This window comes from Salvia miltiorrhiza, unplaced genomic scaffold (assembly GCF_028751815.1).
Source record: "Salvia miltiorrhiza cultivar Shanhuang (shh) unplaced genomic scaffold, IMPLAD_Smil_shh original_scaffold_464, whole genome shotgun sequence".
Taxonomy (NCBI): domain Eukaryota; kingdom Viridiplantae; phylum Streptophyta; class Magnoliopsida; order Lamiales; family Lamiaceae; genus Salvia; species Salvia miltiorrhiza.
The window spans coordinates 333478-352803 of record NW_026651555.1 but is presented as its reverse complement, the minus strand read 5'-3'; the positions used below and the strand labels follow the sequence as shown (position 1 = coordinate 352803).

Genomic DNA, 19326 nt, shown 5'->3' with positions numbered 1-19326 from the left:
TAAATTATTTGAACCACATTTTTTGAACTAACCTGGCCATGTGTTGTGGGCCCAATTCAAAAGTAGAAACTAGATTAATTAATTATTTATGACAGAAAAATTATCTTATCACATAAAATAAGCTGAAGAAGAAGATTAATGTTAAGAGTAGCGTTATTTGGACAATATTTGTCCTGAATGAAGAAAAAGTTAAATATTTTAAAATTTTGATTTATTTAAAAATTTTGGTATAAATTAAAACAAAAAGTACTTTATTTATTATTTTCTGTACATTGTAAGTTTTAACATTTTTTTAATTTTTATGATTTTTAATTTTGTAATTTTTGTGCTTTAATAATAATAAAAATTAAAAGGTTTTTAAGAAATTAAAAAATTACTATTTTGAAAAATATTTAACCATATTTTGTTCCAATACCATTATTGTAATTTTAATCACACTTTCAAAAATTCACTATGATGAGCCTACGTACAGAACTGGTAGAATTCTCGACACAGAAATTCACAAACCCTAGAATTCTCAAAGTTAGCATGAAATGATTGCTTGGCGTGACAGCCTTTTTTTGACAATTGCTTATGATCCATCATTGGTATAATTTTATCTTTAAAAAATACTGTAAAAATCAGTGACATAGTAATTTAGTTTCCATTTGGGGATGCTTTTGCTTATCCTTAAAATTAATTAAACGTGGTAATAATTAATAGGAAAAACTAAGTTTTTTTTTTCCTAGTTAACTTGAAGATCTAAACTTCACATACACCATAATCTTTGGGTACTTTTATTTCATTCATCACCGATTTGCTTTAATTTGGTACCTCATGAATTGAACCATAGAATGCTAATTATATATCTTTTCTTCTTTCTATAAGTAGTTAAAATGCATGATTATGTAACTTAAAAGTAAAAGAGATGAAAAGACCCTTTCAAGGTACTAAAAAAGAAGCACATATATAGAGATAGAGTGATGGTATTATTCTATGTTGAAGCTATTGAATAAGGCATAATTCATATACTAGAAAAACATAGAAGAAGTAGGAATTAAGTAACAATAGCATACTATTAAAATGAGTTAAAAGCAATGAAGATAAATAGTACTCATGCTTCCTATATACTAACTCTTAGAAATTGATAAGGAGTAATCTAATAAATTAGGCATGACCATATCAAGAACCAATGTGTTTGGCTGAAAAAAGTTGTTGAGATTACTAAAAAAAATTGCAGCTTTCTATATGTCAATAACATTCACTTTTATTCAAATTAAGTTAAACATATAATTCTTCATTTATTCCTCACAAACTCATTACATAGACTCATATCACAATACATTGAATGGGGAAATTATTATTGTCTCTCAACAATGAAAGAGAATTCCAAATGTGACCCTTATTTATGACCTTAATTGCACCTTTTACACCTTATCATTTCTACTTGTCTTGATCTTCATACACATTTCCTCAAACAAGATTGCCTCAATTGGCATCTCAAAGATGGTGATGATAGAGATGCAATATTTCATGTATATCATTAGTAGACATGTAGGGCACATAAAATTTGCAAAGTTTCTTGAGTGGTCATAACTAAGCATGGGTAGTTGTTATTGGGGGAGTGAACCTTGTTAGTGATCACCATTCACATATTGAATAGGCTTCCCATTGACACTTCACCAAACACACTCTTGCATCAACATCCTTTTTGCCCTTTTCATTTCACCACCACAACAATTTTCTTATAAAGTGTTTTGGCCTATAATAAATTAAAATAAGCTTTTCAAAAAGTTGCATATGGGAAATCTCTCGAGATATTTATATGTTCAATTATTGTCAATGGATCATGTTCACATAAACTTTTGTTTGGGCCACGGCTGATTTAGTGGTATGAAAGAGAAATTTGATTTGGGCCTACACAAACAATGAGAGTCTGGCCTTATACAGTAATGATGGGCCAACAATATTTATGAACCTAATCCTATTCCAGCATCAACTATGTACCAATATCGAGCTACACGCCAAGCAAGACAATTTGGATTTTTGTTTTTGAGATAATAGACAATCTATAATCTAATACTCCCTCCGTCCCAATAATGAAGACACACTTCATTTGGGCACGGAGATTAAGGAGAGGTAGTTTAAGTAATAAAGTGAGATAGTTTAGGTGTGGCCCACATCATTAGTGTATTTGATTAGTTTAAGTTTAGTGAATTTATTTAATGTTTATGCTGGAATTTAAATTTTTTAACTTCAAAAATTTTGAAAAATCTAATTAATTTAATTAAATTATTTTTTTTGTCCAGAATTTATATTCAATTAACCTCCTCTGTTTCCGACCACGCCCCCGCCGTCCTCCGCCGCACACCCACCACCCCCCTTCCACCACCCTGCCGCCCCCCATGTCCACCCACTGCCACCACAAACCTCTGAGGCGGAACAATAGAATTGGGAGATTCTCCAACCCCGTCTTTGCCGCCGGACTCCGAGTTCTTCGACCATCTCAACAAAACGGAGCTCCAACGAACCACAAAATGAAAATCAAAATCGAACCAAAAAGAGGACCAAAATCAAGAAGGGGGAGGAGAAAGAGGTTTGTGGTGGAAGCCAAATTCAATTGGAAGCCAAAAAGAACTCAAATCTGAAATCTGAAATTGTAACTCTAAAATTGAAATCTGAAACTCAAATTGAACTCAAATCTGAAATCGAAACTCAATTTGAAATCAAAATCGATCTGAAAAATTGAAACTCAAACTGAAATCAAAATCGAAAACAGATCAGCTCGAAAATCTAAAATTGAAAGAAACCTCTCGGATTTTGGATCTGAAATCAATTTTTGGATCTGAAATCAAAATCTCACGCCACGCTACCAGTGGTGAGGGCGCGACGCCGATGGTGTCTCGTTGCTGCTGTTCTTCCGACGCCGAGAGAGAGAGGGCGAGACAGAGGCGAGACCGGTGGCGCAGAGAGAGAGAGATAGTGAGACAGAGGCGAGACAAGGGACACTTGCGGAGGTTCGGTTGATGTTCGCCGGAGTTCTGTGAGGTAAATGAGAGAAGGGGCTAGGGCTCGACAGAGCAGCGACGGTGATGAGAGAGAGAGGGCGCGATGAGGGTGGATACCGCCGGCAGGGCAGCGGCGGCGCCGTGGTCAGGGCGGCGGTTGCAGCGCCAAGAGAGGCGAGAGAGAGAGGATGAGTGAGAATATTCAAGAGAGGGATAAAGGATTTAGGATTTTATTAGACTTTTATATCCTAATTAGTGATAAATTAATTAATGATTGTTAAGTGCTAATTCTTTCCTTATTTGGAAGTGTGTCTTTATTATTGGGACATCCCAATAAGGAAAATGTGTCTTCAATAATGGGACGGAGGGAGTAATATATAGTAACATATTAAAAAATTAATTTTCAATATTAATTTTAAAATTAATGACAATTATGTAATTATAATAAAATTGAAGGTTTGCTCGGCGAGAGGTTGGGGCCATGCTTTGGCATGCTTGGGACGAGCAGTTGATGTTGCTGTTCTGGATTTCTGTTGAGCAGCTGGTGCGTGGCGCCTTTCGGGACTTTGGTCGAGCAGTTGGCGCGCTGCTATCGCTGGTCTTTCATCGAGCAGTTGGTGTTAGGCGAGCTTTTGGGGGGCCTTTCGTCGAGCATTTGGCGATTGCTCTTCTTTTGGTTGGTTGGGGTGGAATGTTTTGGGCTGGTATTCTGAGTTATGATCGAGCAGTTGGTGCACCGCTGATTTTCGTCGAGTTCTTGGTGCCTGTTCTTCGCTTGGGTGATCGGTTTGATTTGAGTCAGTGCTACTCTCTGTTTTGGTTTGCTCGTTTCCTTTCTTCGGGTTTGGTTGTTCGTAGTTTGTTAGTTTCTGGCGACGGCATCTCACCGGCCGAAACTTTCAGTCTTTCGGGTTCCCTCGATGGGATCTATCGGCGACGGCGTATAACCGACCGTGCGATTCCTATTGGTGGACCCTTTCTTTCTTGTTGGGAGCTCTCGGCGACGGCGTCTCACCGGCCGTGCTGCTCTCTGTCTTGGTTTGTGTTTGTGACTACGGCAACGGCGTATAACCGGCCGGGTCACTTGGTTTTTGTTTTTGTTTTTGGGCTCTTGGCGACGGCGTCTCACCGGCCTTGTTGCCCTTCTTTCGGTTGTTGGGGGGAGAGCCGGGATTGTTTGGGGACGATGGTTCGGCCGGAGTTCCGAAAACTTTCCCTTCCGCTCTCTCCTTTTTCGGTTTTTTCCTGTAGACGGGTACTCTTTTTCCTTTCTGCGGTTTTTTCCATTGGGTTTTCCGTGGAAAGGTTTTAATGAGGCTCGGCCCTTAGTCTGCTTTTCTTGTGCCTTCAAGGGTTCTTTTAGGTTTTTTCTTTTTCTTTTTCTTAATAAAATCGCAGTTTAATAATATAATAAAATTGAAGGTTTATTTGTGAATTATATATATTTTTAATTTCCTTTTCCTTTATCTTCTTATTTTTTATTTTATTTTTTCCTAAAATTGTTAAATGCGACTTATTACAAAATATTTAATATGCTTATCAAATTAAAGATCACGGTAAGAACTTTAATTTGATATATTTTATGTAAATATTTGATTTAAAATATAAAAGTTAGTATTTATTTAAAAATTAAATTTTTTTAAAAAAATCGATCTTCTCTCTCATCTTTTTAGAATAACTATATTTTTCAATTATTTTTTTTATTTTTATTTAATTAACTTATTTTGTTTTTTATTTTTTCATACGTATCAACTTTTATTATTGGAAATTATTCTTTAATAAATTTAAAGTGAATAAGTTATGAAAAATTTAAAATATTTTATTTTTCTTTCTTTGTTAAAATTTTACAACTTTTTATTTATATTTTTGTATGAAAATATTTATTTATTTATTTATTATGACGTGTAGTACTCTATTATAATAATAATGTGTAGTGTTATTTTTCATTATCAAATGATTTGAAATTATTTAATAACTATAATTATCATTACGCTTTATACATACTTGAAAATTTACGTTTTTATTGAATAATTGATGTCAATTATTTTATTTTAAAACATATTTTATATTTATTTTTATCTTGATTATATTTAATATTTATATTTATTTATTTAAATATATCATTTAATTTTGATGTTCGTGGTGCCTAGTACTGATTGACGTACTAGTATTCAATTTAGAAGAGCACAATATAAAAACATTTGTTATTAAAACCTTGCATGAGTTTGAAGATTCTTCTTCGGGTAATTCTATTCATAGCCTCTTTTTTACTCTCATAGCCTCCTACTTAACCAAAATCCCTTAAGAAGCCGGATGTTACAGCGTATGGCCTCCGAGGCCTTCAAATACAGCGAGAAGGAGAGGTTGTCACCCTCTCAGTGCCCAAATCGGAATATCAAACAAAGTTGGAAGAGTTTCAATTTGCACTAATCGGTAGACTTATCCAACGTAAAGGGGACAAGCCACGCACGTTCGCCGACCTCTCTCATGAACTTCGAACCATATGGCAGTGCGCCGACTGTCAACTGGTGCCCATGGCTAAGGGATTCTTCGTTGTTAAATTTTTGACGATGGAAGCGAAAAAGAAAGCTAAGGGGAGTTCTTTTCTCCAACTGTCAATCGGCCACGTACGCTTCCGTGAATGGACTAGGTATTTCGATCCGTATAAGGAAGTGTCGTCTCTGGCTCAGGTATGGGTTCGGATATATTATCTTCCTGTGGAGTTATGGACTCCGGTGATTATTGCTGGTATAGGTCGTGTGCTTGGTCATCCTATGCGAATTGATAATGCCTCCGCAACTGGTCATGTGGGACACTTTGCGCGGGTTTTGGTGGAACTTGACATGGCTTTGCCTATTCTCAACTCGATGTACATTGATGACGGCGATAGATCGTTCTACATTGAGTTTGGTTTTGAATCTATGCCCCTTTTTTGCTCGCGTTGTAAACTTACAGGTCATTCAACGGATAAATGCCGGAGAGCTGATAGGGCCACGAGCAAGCAAAAGATCACTGAGCCTCCTGCTATGGTTGTGAAGAATCTTGATAAGGGAGAGGGTCCGACTCCTGCATGGCAGCCCAAAGTTGATATTCTTAAACCTCTATCAGGTCCTGATCTTCAAGAAGCGTCTACAGTACCTTTTAAGAAAAATGATCTCCCTCTGGCGGGGGATGCTAACCGATATCAAGCGCTAGATGAGGATGAGGAAGAGGAAGTGGAGGAGACTATCATTGCGGACTCCAATTATGAAGCAGAGCCTTTACATGAGGAAGAAAATGATGGGTCGCCTCACACGGACAAGACTAGTAATAAGGAGGGCTCGAATGTAGAGGGAACTTTGAAGTTGGATTCTGGAACGAATAGTGGAGCTGTAGTAGAGCAACAACCGGTAGTTGGGGCAGAAGATTCAGCGAGCCAGCGGGTTAATTCGCCGATTAAGGAAGTTGATTTTGATAATAAATCAATTTCTTCTCCGGATGACATGGCGAGTCGTATTATTAGGTTAGAGGAGCAAGTTAATCAGGGGATGCAGTTACTCTCGGAGCAGAAGCGCGGACGTGGTCGTCCAAAGGGTTCGGTAAAGGGACGAGAGCCTATACATGCAATTCCGGAAGGTTGTATTAAAAGTCGTCTCAGGAATGCGGAAGAAATGGGTAACAAGCCGAGGGAGTTTGTGGTTGACGTCACCAATAGGCCTAGTATGATTGCAATGAATAATGTCGTCCATAGGCGTTGGTCGGATGATTTGGATAATGATCCTGACTTTCCTTTTTGAGTTGTTCTCCTTCGCTTTTTAAGTTTTGTGCCCTTGTCTGCATCTTGTGCTTTCAAGGGATGTTTTTTCTTTTTCACTTTATAATAAACCTCAATTTAACAAATAATAATAATAAAAATAATAAAAATACTATTTTACCCAATAACCTCAAATTAAAATGACAAATCTATCTACATAGCCCCGCAGAATATGAATAAGTTCCAAAGATATTAATGATCATATATGAAGATTTCAAATTAAAAAATACAATGAATTATGATTAATACAGACAAAAAGATTGGGATTAGTATTGGATTGGAGCACAAAAATGCAACGGGTATTGAATATTGGAGTCTCAGTGATTCTTCTTTACCGATGTCAAAGTCTGAAAGAGTAGGAAACATTTGGGATTTTTCCTTTGTATTAGGCGGTGAGTAGCAGCGGTTAGGGTGGCGGCAACGGCGTGGCTTGCAGCAAGAGAGGGAAAGAAAATTACTACTAGTCTATCAAAAAGTTGGAGCATCAAATTCTAATTAATCATAATTCATTGTATTTATTTTTTCGAAATTTCTTGAAATTTGATAGATTATGCAGATGATGTATTCCCTCCGTCCACGAAAGAATTTTCCATCTTTCCTTTTTGGGACGTCTACAAAAAAACTTCCTACCTATTTTTGGACTATACTCCACCACTTAGAATTACTCTTACTTTTCACTTTTTCACATCTCCTAGTAATAATTATATCACTTTTTCACAACTTCCATTATACTCAACAAGTTTTTAAAACCGTGCCACTCCCTCCTAAAAAGTTCTTTCGTGGACGGAGGGAGTATTATTTTAATTTTTTAAGGTGAAAAATACATTTGTAATTATTTTTATTATTATTTACTATTAAGTATGAAGCTATAAATAAAGAGTAAAAAGGGGCTAGGACTCTTCTTCTAAAATAATGACCAAGCCCAACATCAAATTCGCCCAAGAAAACACTTGTTTATAACAAAGCCCAAATATATATTGTAATGGGCTTACATTAATATCCATATCCGCACAAAGATCCAGATCCACAACCCGCCTACGCACGGGCCGGATCCCAGAATCGGGTATCCCTCCTAGCTCCAGCAACACATTTTCAAATTTCAAACTGATCCTCACCCAAACAATAGGAGCGGCAACGGTCACCATCCAGCTGTAAAATTAAAAAAATACTAACAAAATTCAAAATTCAAAAAACAATCCGAACCCTAGATTCAAGTAGTGAAATTCACGCCCATATTTTTGTACCAACCTCAATTATAAATTCCCCCCCTTTTCACCTCAGATCCAAAACCGCCCATTTTCCTCCAGCGACGTCTTCGTATACGCCCTGGTTCTTCTCTCTCTTTAAGCTCCGTTCAGTTTCTCTTCAGATCTTCACACCAAATCCAAAATGAGGGAGTGCATCTCAATCCACATTGGTCAGGCCGGTATCCAGGTCGGAAATGCTTGCTGGGAGCTCTACTGCCTCGAACATGGAATTCAGGTAAGATGTGATCTGATTTTTCTCTTTAATCTTACGTTTTGATCTTCCGATTTGGTCTTGTATTTGCTGTTTTACTTGTAATATTCCCAGATCCGTGGATGTTTGTGAAAATTTCGTTGTTTGATAGATTTGTATTGGATCTATTTGTTTGAAATGTAAATGATGTCTTCTGTTGCAAGTCGATGTTGTTCTGTTTCGATTGACTGCTCGATTTATTTTATCAAATTCAATACGTTTTCTGTTTTTCAGTTCAGTGTTATTTTTCGGAATGTGCTTCATTTTCATCGAATCTATTATGTCTGGTGATGTTTTTGTCGGATCTAGTTGTATAGACTAATTTTACTCCAAATTGTGTTGATTTTGCATCAGATCGTGTGGGAGATATAATTTATTTGAATAATTGTTTCGCTCTAAATCACGTCGAAATGATGATAATATAGATCTAGATTTTTGAAATCGAGCTGTTTATTATGTTTTCCTTTTCGCTTATAATTGAAATTTGTGACAGCCTGATGGGCAAATGCCGGGTGATCACACCGTTGGCGGAGGTGACGACGCCTTCAACACCTTCTTCAGTGAAACCGGTGCTGGAAAGCACGTTCCCCGTGCTGTGTTCGTTGATCTCGAGCCTACTGTGATCGATGAGGTGCGCACCGGCACATACCGCCAGCTGTTCCACCCTGAGCAGCTTATCAGTGGCAAGGAAGATGCCGCGAACAACTTTGCCAGAGGTCATTACACCATTGGCAAAGAGATCGTGGATCTTTGCCTAGATAGGATCCGCAAGCTGGCTGACAACTGCACTGGATTGCAAGGATTCTTGGTCTTCCATGCTGTTGGTGGTGGAACTGGTTCTGGGCTCGGATCTCTGTTACTCGAGAGGCTCTCTGTCGACTATGGGAAAAAGTCGAAGCTGGGCTTCACCATTTACCCTTCTCCTCAGGTCTCGACTGCTGTTGTCGAGCCTTACAACTCCGTGCTTTCCACTCATTCCCTTCTCGAGCATACTGATGTTGCCGTGCTTCTTGATAATGAGGCTATCTATGACATTTGCCGCAAATCACTCGACATTGAGAGGCCTACCTACACCAATCTGAACAGGCTCATTTCTCAGGTACGATTTAGTTGGATTTCTGCAATCTGTAAATGTTTGTTTGTCGATCAATTGAATTGTGACTGATTGCATCATTTGATGAAAACCTTGCAGGTTATCTCTTCATTGACTGCTTCCCTGAGATTCGATGGTGCCCTGAACGTGGATGTGAATGAGTTCCAGACCAACTTGGTTCCATACCCAAGAATCCACTTCATGCTTTCGTCGTACGCCCCAGTCATCTCTGCCGAGAAGGCGTACCACGAGCAGCTCTCCGTGGCCGAGATCACCAACACTGCGTTTGAGCCATCCTCCATGATGGTTAAATGTGACCCTCGCCACGGCAAGTACATGGCTTGCTGTCTGATGTACAGAGGCGATGTTGTTCCCAAGGATGTCAACGCAGCTGTGGCGACGATCAAGACCAAGAGGACCATCCAGTTTGTCGACTGGTGCCCCACCGGATTCAAGTGCGGTATCAACTACCAGCCGCCCACTGTCGTCCCCGGTGGCGACCTTGCCAAGGTGCAGAGGGCCGTTTGCATGATCTCCAACTCCACCAGCGTTGCTGAGGTGTTCTCGAGGATCGATCACAAGTTCGATCTCATGTACGCGAAGCGTGCGTTCGTGCACTGGTACGTGGGTGAGGGTATGGAGGAAGGAGAGTTCTCTGAAGCTAGGGAAGATTTGGCTGCGCTCGAGAAGGATTATGAGGAAGTTGGTGCAGAGTCTGCTGAAGGGGAAGACGATGAAAATGAAGAGTATTAGATAGACATTGTTAGTGAAATGATCTCGAGGAACCAATGGTCTCATTGGTTTTAGATCTCAAGAAGTGTTATCATCTATTTCGTTTATGTTTGTGTTGAACTCTGTTCATTTGCGTTTTCTTTATTAGACGTGAACTTTTTATCTCAGGTTTATTTTGGAGCCTACATAAGATTGGTGGATATATTCCATGTTACTTCTATCACCCCTTGTAACAAAATATCAAATTTGTGTGAGAAGTGAATGAGATGATTACATGACTACGTGTAAACCATACAGAGTTACGTGCTAAATCATCAATCAAGCCTGGGGATGATGCGCTGTTCCTTTGGTTGATTGAAGTGCTACACAAATGGCACGTGCTCGTATATTTGAGTAAATAGGCAGTTGTTTTATTCCTCCTTTGTCTGTTTCACTAATTAATACTATACAAACTATAGTATATTTTTTTTCTTCTTCTAAGCTAAGCTTCTATATCCTCTATTTACTTGCTCTGTGGTCTGTACATGCTATCCTTACCTTCCAACCAATCGGCCAATCGCGCTATCCTTACCTTTCAACCAACCCCTTCGATTCCGTCCCTTACCTTTGATGCCTACAACTCAATTTGTTTGCCCACTGTCTTCCCCAAAAATGTCAATTCCACCACCAGGGCTTAGCAAGCAACATAATTCTGTTCCGAGGCTACGTTTCATTCCAACAACTACTGATGCTGGAATGAAATGCAGCCTTGGAATGAAAGGCAGCCTCGGACTACTGCTTGGTGGGCCCTGATGATGGAAATGAGTAGCTATGATGCCATTCAAACAACACAAGAAGAAGAAAAAGTAATATTTTGCGGCTTCCTGCCATCAGTGAAAAACAAATTGAGCTTTAGGGATCAAGGTGAGGGACCGAGATTATATATTGGTGCAGAAGCGGAATCAAAGGGGTTGGTTGAAAGGTAAGGATAGCGTGATTGGCCGATTGGTAGGAAGGTAAGAATAGCGACACAACTTTGATACCGATTACAACGAAACTGCAAAGCCGCTCCTTCCCCTTCCTCTTTTGAAATTGATTTCATGCTCCTTTTGTCGCACAAACTAAAAATGAAAATGAACTAGTTAAAGACTTGTATAGGAATTTAAAGAAGAAAGTCAAGACTCAAATCCAAGTAAGTTGGAGGCACCTGAAGTGCGTTTGTTGGCACCGAGAGGCGAAGCCGGTAACATATGCCTCGAATATTGCGTGCCACGAAATCCATCTTCATCCACACGCGAATCCTCTGCTCTGATCCTCAAAATCTGAGTATGCGCTCTCGCTTTCTTCCCCACCGCCACCCGCCCCACCTCCGTCTCCACAGGAAGTCGTCCACTCCTCTCAGCTTCATTCATATTCATTCAACCTAAAACTATAACACACACACACACAGAATTTTATGAAGGCGAATGCATGGAGTTGTGATTATATATGTTGATGGTGCACTTGGCGAGGCAGAGAGAGGTTCCAGATGAGTTGCGCTTTTTCGATGAGAGAGGGGTTTGCGTTGCGGCACGTGTAGTGGTGAGATGAGTACGTGTGAGGCGATGCGTGACATGTGGCCGTTTGGACGGATGGGATTAAATAGGGGGCTCGGTGGTCCAAACGACTGCCCGTTTGGGTGGGTGTAGGGTTTTGGTTCTACGACACGTCGACTTTACGAGATCTCTATCAATCCTCACGCCAACTCCAACTCCAACTCATTTCTTTTTTAATTAATATCAGACTTACCTAAATGCGTGTGTGAGATTTGATTACCAAGAGTATTCTACTCTAGTTTTGTATTACCGTTGGATTTCGAAATGTTGTAAGATATGAAGCTATTGTATTTTCACTCATTTACATTCCTATATATGTATGCATCAGCAATAGGGTGACTTAATACAGGGGGTCCACACTAGATCAATGAGACTGTAGTGGGATGACATGATAGATAACCTGATCTTTTTAATTTTGATTATTATATTTTTTATTTAATTTTAATTACATAAATTTAAATAACACAATTTACTTCAAATTAATTTTAAAAATCCTAAAGATTACATTAAACAAAAAACTAAAGATTAAATAATTTAAAATTACTTAATTAAAAACTAAAAACATAAAATCCTAAAGATCTCCAGCTTCTCTCATCCTAGCGATGATCTTCGCGCAACACTGCTTGTGGAGGGCGAGAGTTTCTGGATTCATGTCGTCGATCTTCATGAATAAAATTCGGTCGTCGTGCGTCTGCTTCTTGAGTTCGTTCGACTTGGCGACCTCGGCCATCATTTGTTTGATGTTCTCGTCTGACTTGTCCATCCTCTCCATGTATTCGGGTGGAGGCATGGAGCTTTGCGATGCCTTTCCTTTCCCCTTCGCCGCTCTCGCCGCCGCCTTGTTTCCAATTGACCGGGAAGACGTGATCTCCAGTGAAGTCGCACGTCTCCGATGTCTTCGTCCTCTTGGAGGAATGGACGTCGCCCTCAAGGTACATGAACTTGAACCTCCGGTTGATGCGGAACATCCTCCATGCATTCCAGTAGTTGAAGGGGCCAGAAGTGGGGCTCCTAGCTTGGAATATGACTTGGGCCTTCTGTTGGAGCATGTCGTCGGAATGGCCGGAAGACCACTTCACGCAAACCTCCACCCAAACATTCTCCCGCAACTTCACATCCTGGGCCACTCGGGCGAAGTGTCCCTTTATTTGGCGGGGCTTGAAGGCGGCGCCGAGGAGGGCGTTAACGCGGTAAAAAAATCGGCCCCAGTAGGCCTCGCCTTTTTGATCGACATTCCGAATAGCGTCGTTCGTCTCCTCCGCCCAAACACGGACAATAAGGTCCGTCTCCTCGAGGGTGTATGCGTGTCGAGTGGCCCTTCCCTCCTCCGGCTCTCTCGCCGGCGCCTTCTCCTTGAAGGCCATAGCCTTCCGCCGCCCTCATTTCTTGGGCTTCGACGCACTGTGGGCGGCCGATGGGTCCTCGTTGCCGCTTGGACGAGGTTCCTCATCCAAGTTGATACCCGCCAAATTGGGATGATAATCGTCTCCGCCGGAGAGGTCGGGAACCTAATTTGAGTCGTACCAATTGGAATTTGTGACGCCCCAATTTTCTTATTAAATAAAAAGAAGTACTTTGATTAAAAAAAATAAGATTTCAATATTTAAATAACTAAAACTCAAATCCAACAGAGAAAAGTAAATAAACATCATAAACTGAGTCTTTATTCTAATTGAAAAAAAAAATTATTTCTTCTTTTATCTTGACCATCACTCGCCCTGCCTCTCATCGCCCGAGTCATCTCCTGAAGAAGATATTGTTTTGGGGTGAGTACAATAAACTCAGTGGGTGCATTTATCCATATTATAAGAATCACAACAAAATATAAGTGCAATGAAAACTGTCTGTTCTTTCATATTGCCCGAAAGCAATAACTTTCTGTCTCTTAGCCCGAAGGCTATATAACTTTCTGTCTCATATAGTCCGTAGCTATAACTTTCTGTCTCATATAACCCGTAGGTTATAACTTTCTATCTCATATAACCCGTAGGTTATAACTTTCTGTCTCATATACCTCGTAGGTTATAACTTTCTATCTCATAGCTCGGAGGCTCTGCTTGCTTCTTACACATATAAATTGAGTAAAACGTATAATAAGGATAAATGTTAAATGCAACGTTATAACCCCACCTTTACTTCTCTTGAATAAAACTCGCAATTAAATAATCAAGTCTCGCGCGCCGTTCCTAAAATGAATTATAAAATCGCAATTAAAACATGCTAAATTAATGAATGCACATGAAGATGGATGAATAAAATATAAAAAATTTTCCTACCAATATTTATTAATAAAATTTGAACATTATTAAAATTTGAACATTTAAGAAATCAAGTATATATATATATGTATAATAACAATTCTTTTTTTTTTATATATACCTTATTAAATATTCAAAAGTATGTACTATAGGATTAAATCTAATTTTATGAATTACCCTAATACATAATAACTAAACAATTAACTAAACAATTAGGCCCCGTTTGATAGTTTTCTTAGGATATGGCAAGATAATTTAAGTCAAGATAAATATCGTAGATAATGAGTGATAGGTATTGTATATTTGTGTTTGATAGTAAAAATAGAATCTTTGATATAATTAATTTTTTTGTTTGATAGACAATATATAACTTAAGATTAAATTAATAAATTATTTCAAAAAAATAAATAAATAAGCAAATTACCTTTTTAACCTTAATATTAAAAATAATAAGTAAAAAGAAAAAACAAAAAATACAACTACCTATATATCGTGTCCTTTCCCAACCCCCACCATCTTTAATGAATGAACACGTACCCCTCCTACACCCCCCCCTTCTTCTTCTTCTTCTTCTTTTTTTTCTCAGGCTCGCAGCGCCCTCCACCCCTTTGCTCCTTTTTTTTTTTTTTTTTGTTTTGAAAGTCTCTGCCCCTTTCTTCTCAAGCATACAAATGCCCCCACCCCACCCCACCCCACCCCATTTTTTCTTCACAGGCTCACACCCCCAACACCCACCTCTCCCCCCCCTTCTTCTTCTTCTTCTTTTTCTCAGGCTCGCAGCGCCCTCCACCCCTTTGCTCTTTTTTTTTTTTTTTTTTTTTGAAAGTCTATGCCCCTTTCTTCTCAAGCATACAAATGCCCCCACCCCACCCCACCCCATCCCATTTTTTCTTCACAGGCTCACACCCCCAACACCCACCTCTTTCTTCTTTTCAAAAATAGCAGAAATTATTGCTTTTTTTTTTTTGTTGATTTCACTGTCCCCAACGTTTTCGTCGACTCCGCCGCTCCCCAACACTCCACCGCCGCATCTGGATCAATGTTAAATAGCTCGGCTTTGTTTTGTCGAAGGAGGCAGCAAAATAGAGCAGAATTTGTACACCCCTCCGATTTTGAAGTAATTTCAGGGATAAAAATGTAAAATTCAAATCTAATCTCAATCACTGTGCAAATCGATATTATTCAACTGGGGGTGGGCATGGGTTGTATTTTCTCGGCTGCACAGTGATTTTGCAGCGGGCTTTGGTTTTGATGCGGGCCCTTGTTATTATTTACAGTGTCTATCAAACCGAGAGTTAAGGCGAGAAATATAAGTTATCTCATCTAATATACCCTATCAAACACGAGATACCAAGTTAAGCTAACTAAAAATTATAAAATACTATATATTCATATAAACTCATGCAAAGTAGTACAGAGTACTGACACAGTGAAAGATGGAGTCAAAATCATGGGATAAAGGCATCTGTCATCCCCTTCACGAGAATGGGAAGAAAGACGCAGATTAGAAGAGATACAGCACAGAAAAATACAGAGAAGGAATAAGAGAGGGGGAGGTTTACCTCACCCAGAAGAAGGAAGCAGAAGCTCTCGGTGTTCAATGATTTTGTGTGAGGAAGTAGGAATGAGGAGGGCTACTATTTATACAAGTAGGTAGGGGTTTAGTTTGGTAAAAGAATCAATCAAGAACAATCTTTCCAAAATTTTAATATTATCAAGAAGGAAAGGTGAATTAGGGTTTCCAATTGGTGCTGAAAATTCTAGAGAAAAAATTACTTTGGGCTCAAGCAATGGGCTCCAAGAAAGAATTGGGCTGAAATAAAAATATAATTGTTTGGGCTTAAAATATGTAGTAACTTATAATAATAATAATAATAATAATAATAATAATAATAATAATAATAATAATAATAAATGATATGATGCTTGAAATGATTAAATGCTCATGCTCATGCAATATCTAGGCGCGACTTATAAGACTTAAAATTTAAATAGTAAAAATAATTTAAAAATTAAAAAAAAATTGTAGTTACAAATATTTTGGGGCACTACAAAATGGTATAAATCTATTTTAATTTTTTTGAGAGAAATTGAGAAAGAAGATAAAAGAGTATGGAAGAGGGGTGAAGAAGAAAAAGAAGATAGACAAATTTATATAAGAGAAAAAGAAAAAAGAAATCAAAAACGGTCGAATGACCGTGAAAATGAAACAAAATAGGCAGCAATGGTCGAATGGCAACGACACAATTATTCAAAATTTGATTTGATTTGATTTTTATTTTTTTTAAATTGGCGCGTGTAAAACACGCGCTTCACAAAATGGCTATCGGAGTCCCCTTCGCCTGCAGTGGGCGACCCGATCTCGGGGGTGACTCGAGTACCCCCTATCGGGTTGCCACTACTGAATGCTCTTATTTCAAAAAAAGGAAAAAAGTATATATATGTATCGAGTGATGTTGGAATAAGTATAAAATATTATATTCTATTCTTATCAAATTTTTTATTTTCATTCGTTCCATGAGAAAATATCACTTTCATTTTCGACACGACCTTATTTTATCTTTTCGATTACAATCACTTATTTTTACATAATTTGACATCAATCGAACCACAATTTACTCAATCAGCACATTATGTATCATTTTTTTTAATCTGTGCCATTTTTATTTATTTTTGACATAGTAACGAAGGGAGTATTGATTTGTAAGAATACTAAACTTTTTTTTTGAAGCAATAAGAATACTAAACTTGATTGTATTATTGTTTCTCGGTTCATCTTTGAAAAACTCCATCTCAACAAGAAGAAAGGAAAATATTGAGGAAAGTGAGAAAATTTATAAATTCTTAATTAGAAGCCATTTTAGTCGGACACTATTTTATCATTCTCGTTTAACTTTTGATTTTATATAATAGTAACAAATTATATCTGATTTTCTGTGGCTACTTTTTTTTTATTACTAATATTAAGATCAATTTCATATAGTCTAATAAAAATTTGTATAAAATTAATACTAATAGATTGGTGAGTGACGCACGTGGTCTCAACACTCGAGCAGAACCAAGTTTAGTGCAGTCCACACGATGCCATTTTACTACAAACCTTTGAAGCGACGATTCTACCCTCGTCCCTTGCCCCAACCATCAAGTACCTCACAAGGGTAATTTAGTAAATCTGCTTCAATTTGACACCGTGACGCGCTCACGCGACGCTTGCTCCGAGGCGCACGCCATCCACACGCCCAGGCGTGGCGACCAAACCCCTCGCGCAACTTTGTTTTATTTTATCTCAATTATTCTGCAGGATTTCGTTTCATACGTAATCTGTGTGTGCTTCTTCTGGTTTTCACGGATTTTTTTTTGTTTATTTCTCAGTTACTGTGGTTTCATAATTTTTCTGTGTCGTTAATTTGGGGATCAACTGATTTCGCCGGTTGGTAATTTTATCGAATGGGTTCTGAATCTGCGGATTCTGCTGACGATCGCGTGGATACGCCTTCGAGGTTGGTTTTTTTTTATTCATTGGTTTTAAATCCCTCAATCGCTTTTGATTTGCCTAAATTTTATGTTCAACTGCCTGCAAATGGGAATTTGATGGTAGCTAGCTTTTAGGGTGTTGGTGTGATATATGAAGAAAGGGGGGAAATTATTTGAAGAATATGTTGTATGATTTTAAGATTGAACTCAATTTCTCGTTTTCGTTGCATTACTTGACAATGTAAACATCTCTGTATTTGGTCCAATTCCTAGAGCAGGAGATTGTGTATTGATGCTTAAGTTTTTTGACTTGTTGCAAGATGATCAGGAAACAAGAAGTTTTCTTGATTTTGGATGCCTTAGGAAATGCTTAGATGAATCTAGTTTCTTTAGATGGAAATTCAAAATGTGTAGATGACACCTACCATAGTATTCACAAGGCATAGTGTGATTTAGATGAATCACTCTCTGATTTTTGAACTACCGTAGTATAACTTGTGCTTCAAATGCCATTGCCATTTCTCAGTAACAAGAAGGTTGGAAAAGTTCCACGGAAAATTCACAAAGCTGCGAGGGAGAAGCTGAAACGCGCCAGCATGAATGAATTATTCTTGGATTTGGGCAAGACACTTGGTATATCTGGCATCTAAGTTTGTATGAACATCAAAATTTCAGCTTGACTTACAGTTTGTGGATGCTATTCGTGCAGATGTAGATAATCCGAATAACGGCAAGGCCTCTATGCTGAGAGAGACGATTCGACTCCTTGGGGAATTGGTTACTCAAATGGACAGCCTGAAAAAGGAGAATGCAACTCTTTTGTCTGAATATAACTATGTAAGATCCTTGATTAATGGCATGCAACTTTGAGCTCGAATCCTTTTGTGTCGTTGCACTCCCTCTGTGTTTCTAACTTTGTTTATCAAATGAACATAACTGATTTACAAATTTTAGTGTCTTTAAACTCTTAGAATGTGGCTAGAATTGGCTGTCTGAACATTCTTTGTGTGTGAACTGTGATGTCAGATCACAACTGAGAAGAATGAGCTCGTCGAGGAGACTTCTGCTCTAGATGCTCAAGTCAAGGGGCTAAAGAGAGAAATAGACGAGAGGGGTATCCTTTCTCAACCTCAGAGCACATCAACAACACAATTACCTGAAGACCATGTTGCAATTCCACTCATTGGCCATGCATCAGAGACGGCCCCTGTTGTAGGTCCTGTGTTCGTCGTGCCATTACATCATGAGTCCCAACTCCAAGGCTTCCCCAACCCCTTCCCAGGTACGGATGCGCCTAAGGTGTCGTCTGGTGTGAGCAAACCACGGCCCCGTTACCCTTCGTCTTCTGATTCTTGGCCTTCACATATTCTCACCAAATAGACTAGAATGGTTGAAGATGTTTGAGAGAGTTAGTCAGGCAGCTTTAGTGCCCAAAGCAGGATCAAATTGCTGGAGTTGAGATGTTTGAGTTAGAATTCGTTTTTCTTTGTATATTAGTACTCGTAGAGGGACTCAAATCTTGTACCAAACCATGTATCATTCTGTAAATTGTTTCTACTACGATTAATGAGTTTTAGAGGGCTTTTGGTATTTTACTTACAAAACAGTATAAGCTTATGGCCATATAGATTCTGAACAAACTAATTATCCTTATGGCCAGTTGGGATAGAAACTAATGTCGTTTTGTTTGTCTTTTCCCAAATTTCCCATCTTCCTTCAATCTAATTTGGATTTACTCATTTCTTTTGTGTTTAATTTCATCTTTGTTGTTTCCTCAAAAAAAAAAAAAAAAAAAAAATTCATCTTTGTTGTTGTTGCTAAGTTGAGAATATTAGTATTTTTTAAAGAAACATTCAAAGCGCGAGATAAAAGAAAATTTTACTTAACCATAACGTAATTAGACTAAATTTATCGACGA

At 38.4% G+C, this 19326-nt stretch overlaps 2 protein-coding genes across 2 annotated transcripts; both read left to right on the top strand.

The window, feature by feature from the left end:
- The first annotated feature begins 7979 nt into the window (after window positions 1–7979).
- Window positions 7980–10275, top strand: LOC131004866 (tubulin alpha chain). The gene is made up of 3 exons (XM_057931619.1): window positions 7980–8262; window positions 8771–9376; window positions 9470–10275. The coding sequence occupies exons 1-3, from the start codon at window positions 8170–8172 to the stop codon at window positions 10121–10123; spliced, it is 1353 nt and encodes a 450-aa protein (XP_057787602.1). The 5' UTR covers window positions 7980–8169; the 3' UTR covers window positions 10124–10275.
- Window positions 10276–17113: 6838 nt separating this feature from the next.
- LOC131004864 (transcription factor bHLH47-like) lies at window positions 17114–19003 on the top strand. The gene is made up of 4 exons (XM_057931617.1): window positions 17114–17434; window positions 17935–18041; window positions 18118–18245; window positions 18435–19003. Exons 1-4 carry the CDS (start codon window positions 17382–17384, stop codon window positions 18786–18788), a joined length of 642 nt encoding a protein of 213 aa, XP_057787600.1. The 5' UTR covers window positions 17114–17381; the 3' UTR covers window positions 18789–19003.
- Window positions 19004–19326: the final 323 nt, after the last annotated feature.

Bases quoted from the DNA above. Each gene is read 5' to 3' on its own strand.
- LOC131004866 (XM_057931619.1), top strand. From the start codon at position 8,170: ATGAGGGAGTGCATCTCAATCCACATTGGTCAGGCCGGTATCCAGGTC. The intron at 8,263-8,770 runs GTAAGATGTGAT...AATTTGTGACAG, and splicing joins GCCTCGAACATGGAATTCAG to CCTGATGGGCAAATGCCGGG. The intron at 9,377-9,469 runs GTACGATTTAGT...AAAACCTTGCAG, and splicing joins TGAACAGGCTCATTTCTCAG to GTTATCTCTTCATTGACTGC.
- LOC131004864 (XM_057931617.1), top strand. From the start codon at position 17,382: ATGGGTTCTGAATCTGCGGATTCTGCTGACGATCGCGTGGATACGCCT. The intron at 18,042-18,117 runs GTATATCTGGCA...CTATTCGTGCAG, and splicing joins GGATTTGGGCAAGACACTTG to ATGTAGATAATCCGAATAAC. The intron at 18,246-18,434 runs GTAAGATCCTTG...CTGTGATGTCAG, and splicing joins TTTTGTCTGAATATAACTAT to ATCACAACTGAGAAGAATGA.